General features: G+C 46.9%; 1 protein-coding gene and 1 pseudogene across 2 annotated transcripts; both read left to right on the top strand.

Moving 5' to 3' along the window:
- The first annotated feature begins 810 nt into the window (after positions 1–810).
- LOC147896492 (pentatricopeptide repeat-containing protein At1g06140, mitochondrial-like) lies at positions 811–3,854 on the top strand. Of its 2 annotated transcripts, XM_087381686.1 has the most exons (2): positions 811–2,853; positions 3,766–3,854. In XM_087381686.1, the coding sequence occupies exons 1-2, from the start codon at positions 1,098–1,100 to the stop codon at positions 3,795–3,797; spliced, it is 1,788 nt and encodes a 595-aa protein (XP_087237812.1). In that variant the 5' UTR covers positions 811–1,097; the 3' UTR covers positions 3,798–3,854. The 2 variants fall into 2 exon arrangements, with proteins under 2 accessions (XP_087237812.1, XP_087237811.1); XM_087381685.1 differs by having other exon boundaries at positions 811–3,854.
- A 3,507-nt stretch (positions 3,855–7,361) lies between these two features.
- LOC147896491 (uncharacterized) lies at positions 7,362–9,845 on the top strand (annotated as a pseudogene).
- The last annotated feature ends 2,658 nt before the right edge of the window (positions 9,846–12,503 follow it).

Genomic DNA, 12,503 nt, shown 5'->3' with positions numbered 1-12,503 from the left:
AGCATCAAGCTGCAAACGTCCCGTTCAAAGAAATTGTGATGCAGCGAATTAGTAGGCTTGGGCTTTTATACCCATGCAGGTTGGCCAATACCTCCATTTAGAGTTCCAAATAATACAAGAGGCACAGGGTGCCAAGTGCACTGTAGTCCAGCAAAATTAGAAAAAATAAGTTTTCTTACTCACAGAGGGAGACGAGGCGAGAAGAGAGACAAGGGGTGAGGCAGGACTGAGCAGCGGAAAGAGGGAGACGGAGCGAGAAAGGAGAGGAGAGAGAGACAAGGGGCGATGCAGGACTCAGGCTGTTTACACACCGCCAAAGGGTGCCCAAAGTGTGGGCACCCAAAAACATTCATGGGCGGGTTAGAATGAACGCCCCCCATTACACACCGATTGCCCATTGTGAGATCATTAAAAAATGGGTGCCCACGGATGGGTACCCCTTTTACACACCGCCCAAGTACAAACCCTTTTTGTAAAAAACAGGGCTCGGATGGGTATGGAGCTGGGGGGATGGTGATTGGCTGAATCCAGCCCTGCCCAAGGAAGGGGCATTATGTGGACTCAATGTCGGATTAAAAGGTCTAAGCTTGGGCACTGTATGTGTAAAGAGGTGCCCGCCCAAACCTCAAATGGTGGCTTTCTATTGGTCCAAATGGTGGGCACCTTTTGGTGTGTAAAGGAGCCTGAGTTGAGGGGGATGAGTAATGTTGAATTCACTTTGAGAGAGGGTAATGTTAAATTCACTTTAAGAGGTCCCTAAAATCGCAACTTTCTGAATTACTTATGTCTTTTGCAAAATTCAAACTTCACTCTAGAGCATACAGAGCGTTTTTCGGTCCAATGCAGGCTTACCTGGAGGCGGAACATTGGACCAGCTCCTCACTGGCATTGGAGAAATAACCAATCAGGACGCGTAGAGCCTACCCAAAAAGTCCGACTAAAATTTCAGTGTCAAGCAACGTCACCGTGGTGGCAGGGCAACCGCAGGGGCAACATAAGTTAAGGTCGGCAGAGGTGGAACTAAAAATACTCCCTCATGGGCTAATCTGACGAGTCCGGACTCCGTTCAATTTACCAACGAGTCCGGAAGCAAGGGAATGCACGGAGCCAAAGCATCCACTGGTCAGGCCCTGTCAAGTTGTGAAGGCGTCAGCTTCCTGGAGAGTGCTAGCGTTACGTCTGGAGTACAGGTGAACGCACCTTATCAGCTAAAATTACAAGACAAAAGGGGCTGGGAGATGCTGAGCTTAGGCGAACTTTTCACTTCTATGGAGCAGATGCCCCAGCTGCCTTCACTTGAGAACTTTATATACGTCTTGCAGAAGTGTAGAAAAAAGAAAAATATAGCGTATGCCAAACGGTTGCATGTCTACCTTTCCAAAAGCGGGCTGGAAGCTCATAGATCTCTCGGTAACTACATTGTTCCAATGCTGTTGGAATGTGGAAGCATGTGCGATGCCCTCCTGGTTTTCAACAAGTTGGTCTGTCGGAATGAGTATTCTTGGACTTCTCTTATCATGAGCTACATTGACTGTGGCCAATCAGAGGAGGCTCTGAATCTCTATGAGGAGATGCACGAGGATAGTGTACGGCCTAACAAGTACATGTTTGTGGCGCTACTGAAGGCTTGTGCTAGGTTGAAAGATGCGGAAAGGGGCCAAGAACTACATGCTGAGATTGCTAGAATAGGTGTAGAAAGAGATCCTTTTGTTGGCAGTACGTTAGTGGACATGTATGCCAAATGTGGGTCGCTTGCAAAGGCACAGGAATCGTTGAACAAGCTTCCTTTTCGAAGTGTAGTGTCTTGGAATGCACTAATTTCAGGGTATTCCCACCATGGGCTTGGTAAGGAAGCGCTGATTTGTTTTCAAGACATGCAACTGGAGGGTGTCTCTCCAGATGCTGTCACCTTTGTGTGCAGCTTGAAAGCTTGTGGCAGCATAGGTGCCATAGACAAGGGCCCAGAAATACATGCTGAGGTTGCCAGAAAGGGGTGGGAAAGAGAGCCTTCTGTTGCCAACACTCTGGTTGATATGTATGTCAAATTTGGCTTGCTTGCAAAAGCAAGGGAAATGTTGGACACTCTTCCGGTTCGAAATGTAGTCTCCTGGAATGCACTAATTGCAGGCTATGCCCAGTATGGGCATGGTGTGGAAGCCCTGAACTGTTTTGAACAGATGCAAGTGGAGGATGTGTTTCCGGATGCTGTCACATATGTCTGCAGCTTGAAAGCTTGTGGCAGCTTGCGAACCATAGACAAGGGCCGAGAAATACATGCTGAGATTGCCAGAAAGGGGTTGGAAAGAGATCCTCTTGTTGGTGGCACTTTGGTTGATATGTATGCCAAATGTGGCTCGCTTGCAAAAGCCTTGGAGGCATTTAACAAGCCTCCAGTTCGAAATGTAGTCTTGTGGACTGCACTAATTGCAGGATATGCCGAACATGGGCTTGGTGAGGAAGCCCTGAGGTGTTTTGAGCAGATGCAACTTGAGGGTGTGTCTCCGAACGCTATCACGTTCGTCTGCAGCTTGAAAGCTTGTGGCAGTGTAGGAGCTATTGACAAGGGCCAAGAAATACATGTTGAGATCGCCAGAAAGGGGTTGGAAAGAGATTCTTTTGTGGGTAACACTTTGGTTGATATGTATGCCAAATGTGGCTTGCTTATGAAAGCAAGGGATTTGTTTGCTAAGCTTGGAGCTCGAGATGTAGTATCATGGACTGCACTAATTGCAGGATATGCTGAGCTAGGAGAAAGTGAAATTGTTTTCCATATGCTTGAAAGAATGAGAGGAGAAGGTATAAAGCCAGACGGACTCACATTCCTTAGTGTTCTTGTGGTTTGCAGTCATGTGGGTCTAGTGGATAAGGGCCAGAAGTACTTTGAGGCCATGAGCAAGGACTTTGGCATCACTCCAACTGTCGAGCACCACACTTGCATGGTTGACATTCTTGGCCGTGCAGGCCAACTAGACAAGGCAGTATCAATGGTGGAGAAGATGCCTGTCCAACCTGACCTCGTGGTATGGCTTACTGTTTTGGGTGCTTGTCAAAAGTGGGGTAATGTGGAGCTTGGAAGACGGGCCTTTGAACATGCAGCACAATTGGATGAGAAGGACAGTACAGCTTATGTCTTGATGTCTAACATCTATGCAGATGCTCACATGCAGTATGCCTAGAAGAAGTTTGAAACAATGAGATTGAAACGACAAGCATCCACGAAACACATGCTGAGATTGGCAGAAAGGGGTTGGAAAGAGATCCTCTTGTTGATGGCACTTTGGTTGATATGTATGCCAAATGTGGCTCGCTTGCAAAAGCACGGGAGGCATTTGACAAGCCTCCAGTTCAAAATGTAGTCTCGTGGACTGCACTAATTGCAGGACATGCCGAACATGGGCTTGGTGAGGAAGCCCTGAGGTGTTTTGAGCAGATGCAACTCAAGGGTGTGTCTCCGAATGCTATCACGTTCGTCTGCAGCTTGAAAGCTTAGGGCAGTGTAGGAGCTATTGGCAAGGGCCAGGAAATTCGTGTTGAGATTGCCAGAAGGGGTTGGAAAGAGTTTCGTTTGTGGGCAACCTTTTGGTCATGAAAGCAAGGAATTTGTTTGTTAAGCTTGCAGCTCAAGATGTAGTATCATGGACTGCACTAATTGCACGATATGCAGAGCTAGGAGAAAATGAATTTGTTTTCCATATGCTTGAACAGAAGGTATAAACCCAGACGGACTCACATTCATTAGTGTTCTTGTGCTTTGCAGTCATGCAGGTCTAGTGGATAAGGGCCAGAAGGTACTTTGAGGCCATGAGCAAGACTTAGGGCATCATTCCAACTATCAAGCACCACAATTGCATGGTTGACATGGCCTCGTGGAGAAGATGCTTAATGTTTTGCTTGCGTGTCAAAAGTGGGGTAATGTGGAGCTTGGAAGATGGGCCTTTCAAATTGGATGAGAAGGACAGTACAGCTTGTGTCTTGATGTCTAACATCTATGTAGATGCTCACATGCAGTAGGCCTAGAAGAAGTTTGAAACAAGAAGCATTGGGGGAAGCCAGGACAGAGTTTGATAAAGGCTTCGGAATTTTGTATACCTTGGTGGGGGTAGATACAAGACATCAAGAAAACAAGGATATAAATGCAAGATGGGGGATATGTGAGTCCCAAAGTGAGGATATAAATTCAAAGCTAGAGTCCTACAAAAGCCATGTCCTAGATTCGCCCTGTGTCATGAGACATTTTCAAGCAGTGAGCTATTGTTGTGACAGATACAGGACATGTTCATTTGTCTAAGGGAAGGAAATGTATATGTTGGACTGTTGGTGATGCTAGTGCATCAGCTAGTGTCCCTCGTATGGAATGTTCTTGTTAGAATGATGAAAGACAGGGGAGTGTACTGGAAGGGTGAAAAATGAATGTGAGTATGATATTTGAATCTGCAATCTGTAGAAATTAAATTTCTTTAAGCCATTGGACCTCAAAAGTTGGAAATTTATGGATGCCGTTGTGAAAAAAGGGGAAGCGGAAGACTTGAAAAAGGGAGGGAGAGAAGGGAAGGGGGAGAAGGAAGGAGATGGGGTACAAGAGAGAGGAAGAGGTGGGGGAAGAGAGAGAGAGAGAGAGAGAGAGAGAGAGAGAGAGTAAAACGCAAGAGGAGGGAGAGGGAGAATGAGATGTCACATCAAAAAGTGAGTACAAAGGGTGGGGAGGTGGACTTATATAATCCTGTGAGAGTGCAGCAGAAACTGAACAACAAAAGAGAGCACACACCACAAGAACTGAACTGCATAGTGGGGAGAGAGAGAGAGAGAGAGCTGCAAGGGATCTCACGAAAAGGCCCTCTACTGCTGGGCAAAATCTCCACAATTGAGATGATACAATGGGTGGAAAGGGGGGCCTATTTATTCAGCCCCCCTCCAGTCGGTCTACTAAGGAGGGCCGACCAGGCTGTCAAAGAGGCTGACCTGTGGGTTGGTCTGCCCCTACACATAGATCCCATAGATCGGGTGGTGGGCCTGGTAACCTGACCTGAGGGGTCGGGTCTTGCTGACCAGGGGTGGCCAGCCATGGCTGGACGCAGCCAAACACAGTTCCATGCGGCACATGGCCAGGTTCAATGGACCTCGGAACAGGGCCGAAACAGCCCCTCAGCGCAGCCGCTCTGCACGAAACCAGGCCATAGCCTCCACAATACCCTGGTACACAGGTAACCAGCCATACACCCTCCATCTCTATCCTCACATAGGGTGGGCACACCCACAACAAAGGCCCTCACTCCCACTCTACATCAGGAGATGCTGACTCTAACACCCCCTCTCAGCTCCTGGATGTACCATCATCTCTAGGAAGCTGGGTGTGCCATTGGAGCATCTGAAGGAATCCATCGTGTGAATCACCGTCGCTGAAGACTGCCGCAGGTATTGTTGGAAGAAGCCCCCTGTTGAAAAGAATCGTCTGAGCATGATCACTGGAAACCTGAACGGCATGCTCACTGCAAGGCAAACTCCTATTGTCCGGTCCTGTACTGATATCACAGTCCAACTCATGCTGCCATTGCTGCAAGATTCGCTATCCTGCATGGTCACTGTGTCACTGAGCTATACAGCCCCTTCTGATGTCCAATCTAGTAGACTGACACTAAATCAATGAACCACTGTGCTCTAGAAACAAGGCATCCAACTTCTCATTCTGATCAAGAGCTGCGGTGGCTAGAATTCTGCACTGGCAATCATCCGACCCATCCGGATTTGCAACAGCTCATCATACAACATCTGCAGCAGAACAATAGCATACTTCTAGGTCTGCCAGGTCATAATGACCAAACAAATACAAACTGGTATGCATATGGCCACTTGATTCAGTGGTTAAAAAAAGTTTTATGGCTTGAGATCCTGCCTGGAAGCCTGCCTCAAACAAAACTCCTACCCCACTACACTGTACGGTCGGTTTCGCTGCCACACACAAGCAAGCAATCGTCCATCTGGAATCAGAACGCCCGTTGGCAACACATCCTGCCACGTGCTATTAGAAGGCGGGAACAATCGAGGTGATGGGTACAGAATCTGCTTCACTCTTCTCTGTCTGCCCACTAGTCCTCTCACTTTTTCTATGAGGACATTGCCACTAGTAGTGCTTTTTTGGCCATAGTGATTACTTGTACATAAAGCCTTCAGTGCTTCCTTTTTTGCATCTGTCTTCTTGTTCCTTGCTTCTGCTCAGCTGCCAAGGCCTTCGAGCTCCCACCTTGGGAAGGACTTTGAAAGCGCTCCTTCTGGTCGAGCACCATAGGTACCAACTACTCCCACGTCAACTTAAGTAATCCTCCCATTGATGATCAAGGATTAATAAAATGCGGAGTACTCGGGACAGCAATGTAATGGCCATGTCCTTAGATGATATCTCCTTTCCTGCTTGAAGGATCTCTTGCTAAAGCTCCTAGACCTTGTCGATGTGCTCCCGCATGGATGATGACTTTGCGGGATCCAACACTCTCATCTGAACTTCCAGAAACACCTTTTTCATACATCTCGAAACGAAGAGAAAGTAGAACTGAGAAGGGAGGGTGGATGGGAAAGAAAGTAGAGAAGGGGATTGAAGGAGGAAGAGAGGAGAGGGCTGGAGAAGACAATGAAGAGGCTTGCAACCTAAGGTACCTTCACGCCTTCGCTGTCCCGTCCCTAGAAACACCTCCTCTCTAATCTGAAAACACCCTTCAAACACTTCACCCCTTGCCAGAAACCTGAACAGTCCACACCTCCTCACACTCTTCAAACACCTCCGAACAGCAAGCCAAAACTCCACGCAGTTCGTTGCCTCTTAGTGCGCACCATGACTCTGGCCTTCAGTCAACCTTTTGCTCTGATACAATGTGAGGGTGCAGTGGAAGCTGAACAACAAAAGAACACACACCACCATAATGGAGGGGCACTTTTTGCCCCAAATCTGCATCTTCCCTGGGCCATGCTGTTTCTCTGTGCTCGCTCCGGCATGCTGCTTGGCCCTCTGATTGTCTCCTCTCAGCCCTCTCAGCCCCCTCAACCTACAGCTCTTCCCCTCTCTAGCCTCTCCTACTTGCTCTCCTCTCATCCTACAGCTCCCCTCTCAGCCCGCTGCCCCTCATTCTTGCTCTCCTCTCCAGCCTCTCCTCCTTGCTCTCCTCTCCTCTCTCCTTGCCCTCTCCTCTCCTCCTTGCTCTCCTCTCCCACCTCTCCTTCTTGCTCTCCTCTCATCTCCTCCTTGCCCTCTCCTCTGCTCCTTGCTCTCATCAGCTCTTGAACTCTTCTCTTTAGTCTCCTCAGCCCTTGCCCTCTCCTGTCCTCCTTGTTGTCCTCTCAGCCCTTCCCCTCAGCCCTTACCCTCAACCTACATGGCTCGGACTCCGGATGCAGTTTGGAAACATGCAGAGAAATGGGAAGCTATGAGTGGTCTGGTGGTTCTAAAAAGTGGAAATGCAAATTCTGTGGGATAGAAAAAACGGGGAGTGTCACCCGTGTGAAGGACGATCTTCCCATGTTCCAAGCAAAGACGTAGGGCCATGCCCCTATGTTCCTCAAGATGTTAAGGAGAGCCTTGAAGAATGGGAGCGAAAGCGTTTGGGCGTTCCCAAAGATTCAAATTCTGTGGAGCCATCGAATGACAAGGAAGGTATTGCAAGTCAATCACTGGCAGCAAAGAGGGGCAGAGATATAGAGTTAGAGAGTGGCCATTCCTCTATGTGGGCTGTGCATGCAAAAAGAACTCCTTTCCTCTACGTCGGCAATGCATGCAAAGAGGACTCCTTTCCTCTATGTCGGCTATGCATGCAAACTTCAAAGAGGACTCTTTTGCCAGAGGATGTATGACGAGCCACTCCTCCACTACCTAGAAATTCTATACAAAGGGCCATCATCCAAGCTGGCTTTCAAAAGCAGGCAGAGACACTAGGGAGCTCACCCAATTGTTTGTATGGTTTGCCATTCCCTTTCATGTGGCCAAGACAAACCAATGGAGGAAGACCATGAGAGCCATGAGCCACATTGGATGTGAGTGGGAAGGCCCTTCATCTGAGGCTTTGCGAGTACGTGAGCTCAAGCGGAATAGAGCATGCATAGAAGTGCAGCTAGAGCCCTTGACAGAAATATGGAAGAAGCATGGCTGCACTATATTGTGTGATAGATGTACGCAGGCGGAATGTGTACAATGTTTTAGTGTCTTGCTGTGTAGGCACTATGTTTTTGAAAGCCATTGATGCCTCCCTCCCAGGTCTCACATTTACCGGTTTAGTTATTTGGGGTCATATACAAGAGGCTATCATGCAAATAGGGCCTGAGAATATTGTGTAGGTAGCTACAGACAATGGGAGCAATTACAAGTCTATGGGCTCAATGCTATAGGATGAGTTTCCAGCCATTGTGTGGATCCCTTGTGCATCACATTGCCTCGACTTATTGATCGACAACATAGGTGAAATACAATGGGTTGATTCCATCTTTTGCACTGCATAAAGCATGGTAAAATTTGTGAAGAAGAGGCCAAAAGTTTTGAGCATGTTTCGGGCCTATAGTAACCTTGAGCTACTGCAGCCTACAACCACCAAATTTGCAGATATGTTTATTGTGCTTGAGAGACTCCTGTGAGTTCGTAGGGAGTTGGTACGCATTGTGTATTCAGATGAGTGGCTGAAGTGGGATGAGAGAGAGAGCCCTAAGGCAAGAGCTTTTATGCGTGCTGTCATGAGAGAGGAGTGGTGGGTAGAGGTTGAGGGTTTGATCAAAACCTCAGTCTCTTGGATCATATAGAGAATAAGATACTGAGTAGTCATTCGAGCGCATGAGGTATCTCTCTTTTCAACGTACTCAAATCCAAACCATCGGGGCCTCTCAGGGGCTCCAATCCGATCTACACAACCTTGCGCATTACAGACATGGAGGGCAGCACTTGACCTTTTATATGAGTACATGGATAAGATTGAGAGTCTCTTAACAAGTAACAAAACTTGAGAGGAGAGCAGTAAGTCTCCTTATGTTTTTCCTTATATGTAAATTTTTACTTCACTCTTGAGTCTTGAGTCTTGATGCTTTACATTGGTCTTGGCTCTTGACTCTTGTTTTTTGTCCATGGTTTGTTTTTTAAAGGATTGAGCAGATCAAGGCTGTGTGGAATAAGCGATGGCATTGGTTTCACAAACCAATTCATCTTGTATGGCGAAATGAGGAGCAATATGAGAACACGGAGTTAGATGATGGCTTCATGACATACATTAGGGCAGTGACCCATGGTGATGTGTACATGCAGGGCTGTATAGAGGATGATCTCTTGGCCTTTCGCAACCATATGGGGAGCTTTGGTCGAGAGACTTAGCTACAGCCTGTGTCATGGTGGGAGAAGTATGGGAATTGTGCTCCCACACTAGTAATTCACTACCCATACACTGAAGTTTTAGCTACATGCATGATGCATGATGCAACATAGTACAATGTGAGTTACAACTTACATTCTACTTGATTCTAAATTCCAAATTCTAATTCTAATTATGTGTGCAGAAACACATTGCCATCGAGTGCTCTCTCAAGATTGCAGGTTTGGTCCATGTGAGAGGAATTGAAGCACATTGGCACTCTTCCATACAAAGAAGAGAAATAGATTGAGTACCTCTTAGCTAGAGAGGTTGGTATTTTGTCATTGCAACCTCCAGCTCCTTGATAGGAATGCCAAGAATCCGGAGCCTTCTCAGGTGAATGTAGACAAGATCGACATTGAGAAGGCGAAGTTCATTCTAGAGATCCCACAGGATGAGCGCGATATGTACTCCTTACCATATGAGAATTTGACAGCATCGACCCGCACCACTCACTCTTCCACCCGCTTGTAGAGGCAGAGATCAAGGGGCTTCCCCTTCAGCAGGGCCAGAGGAGCAGGATGCTTTCTTATCTTCATCTGAGGCTGACATTGAGGAGTCAGAGGAGACAAATGACACCATGGATGCCGATGATGTTGAGAAGTGATTCTTGGAGCATGCATGATGCTGCTTGTCAGATTTTTGGATCCGATATGGATCATGTTTTGTGTTGGCTACAGCATAGACTATAGTACTTATTTTAAGGATTTTGTCATGTGACATGAATCATGTTTTATATTCACTTTTATGAGGCTTCAGCCTAGGCCCCAGACTAGTCATTTATGATCTATCATCTATGATAATTGATGTAGCGTGTGCGGCTTTGCCGAACTCTGAATTATCTGAAGTTATAAGTTATTGTGAAATTTGAAGATGTATGTACTATCTTTGTAATGTTTTCATTAATGATATATGTATGACATATCTATTAATGATAATTATATATATTATTAACCTTAAAAAACGAAACTCCATTTCCACAGTTTCTTCTAGTGGCCGAAACTCCGAAACATCATTTCCCGCTCGTTTCCGTTTCCCTGTTTCCGAAACTCCTGGAAATTATGCACACCGCACAATGGGGAGAGAAAGAGATTGCAAGGGATATCATGAAAAGACCCTCTACTGCTGGGCAAAACCTCCACAACTGAGATGATACAATGGGTGGAAGAGGGGCCTATATATAGCCTCAGCCCCCCTCCAGTTGGGATACTAAGGAGGGCCGACCAGGCTGTCAAAGAGGCCATTCTTCCCCTACTCATAGATTGGGTAGTGGGCCTAGTAACCCAACCTGGTCTTGCTGACCAGGGGTGGCCAGGTTGGCCCCCCATGCTAGCCCTAGCTGGGTGCAGCCAAACACAACTCCAAGTGGCACATGGGCAGGTCCAAAGAACCTTGGAACATGGCCAGAACAGAGCCATACGGGTCCGGACTCGGGTCCGGACTCGTACGCAGCCCCTCGGGGTAGCCAATCATCACAAACCAAGTTATAGCCCCCACAATATCTTGGTATACAGAGACCCAGTCATACCCCTCCATCTCTAGCCTCACATAGGGCAGGCACACCCACAACAAAGGCCCTCACTCCTACTCTACATCAGGAGATGTTAACTGTAACAATTCCTCTCAACTTAATCTCCTTTAGGCACCAAGGCCCTCTGCTGTAAAAAATTACATACTCCATCATGCATAACACCAGGGTCAAAAGGAAATGTGATATATTCTTTTTCCTTTGGGTTTTGGGTCATGTGGGTGGTAATCCATCCTAGCATGCTCATCATCACAAAGCTCCATAATCACATAAGTTTCGGATGTCCCCATGATTTTTGTTTTATACACCCCATTGTGTTTTCGTGTCCACTTTTCTCCCATGGGAAGCATTGACTGCTTTGCTATATACCCCACATGGTGGCTTCAATGAGATGTCTTTGATTGCATCTCTGGTTATGCTGTCCTTACCAAATGTGAAGAACTGAAAATCCTGGTCATTCATTATAGCTGCTGTATTTGGACTCAAACAGCTCCATAAGTTTCTCTAATCTCCTAGTATTCCATGGATCTAGAGTTCACATACGAGACTAACATAGGCCTCCAATACTTCAATGCTAGCATAAATATCTTTCGGATGTCTTCCAAAGATGATGTCTTTGCTGAAATATGGTGCATCTAGCCTCCGAACAGCCAAATAATCTGAAATCAGGCCTGCTACATGGTCTCATAATCTTTCCTTGTCTCTAGATACACCAAAGTCCAGCTCCTTGACAACAAAATAGTCAAACACATTGTTCAAACCTGCTTTGGTACAACAAGGAGGGGGCAATTGGATGAAACATGCAATTGCCAGATTTTGTTTGACCTCCATTTGCTTCAGGCTGAAAAGGGTCAGCTATCCTTTCCAAGGTTTGAACTTTGTGGATGCTGTTGGAGGAGTTTCCTTGTCCTCAGAAACAAACTCCCAAAGGCCTTCTGAGCTGCATTTTCATCTGCCAGGTTAGGAACTCGGTCCCTGAGAATCTCTGCAAAAGAATTCAGGGGGAGAGAGGATGCGGATACAACCATCTTTAGCAAAGAGAGAACAACCAATTACTGAAGGAGAAAGACCAGCCATCAGATTACAACTGAAAAAATGGGGGCAGAAAAAGAGGTGGCCACCAGCAACAAAATTGACCAATCTCGGACGTCCTTCCTCCCTGCCTCCTCCTCCACCTTGCTGCCTCCTTGCTGCCCTCCCCCACCTCCCTGCTGCCCTTCCCCCGCCTGCTTCATTGCAGCCACCTGCCTCCTCTTCTTGCTGCTTTCTGCCACACTTCTGCTCCTACATCCTTGCTTGCTGCTGTCCCTTCTCCCTGCTGCTAACCCCGCTTTGCTGCTTCTCTTTCTCAGCTTTCTGCTGCTGCTTTCCCTGCTTGCTGAAGTTGTGGCCATATTCCCCATTATCATGCTCCTGAATGTTTTACGATGGAGCTTCAGGATTAAAACTCTCCTTCATATTTTGTTCTTGCTGCACAAGCTGCTCCTCGCCATTGTGTGTAAGTTTACTCATCATTTGCTATCATCTATGTGGTCTTCTAAATTTTCTTTCTTGATGGAGACCATACAATGGTTGATACTCATCTCCTCGAAATCTGTCCTTGC

This window comes from Dipteris shenzhenensis, chromosome 11 (genome assembly GCF_047967505.1).
Source record: "Dipteris shenzhenensis isolate YYH24624 ecotype China chromosome 11, Dip_SZ_1.0, whole genome shotgun sequence".
Lineage (NCBI taxonomy): Eukaryota > Viridiplantae > Streptophyta > Polypodiopsida > Gleicheniales > Dipteridaceae > Dipteris > Dipteris shenzhenensis.
This window is presented reverse-complemented; position numbering and strand designations above follow the sequence as displayed.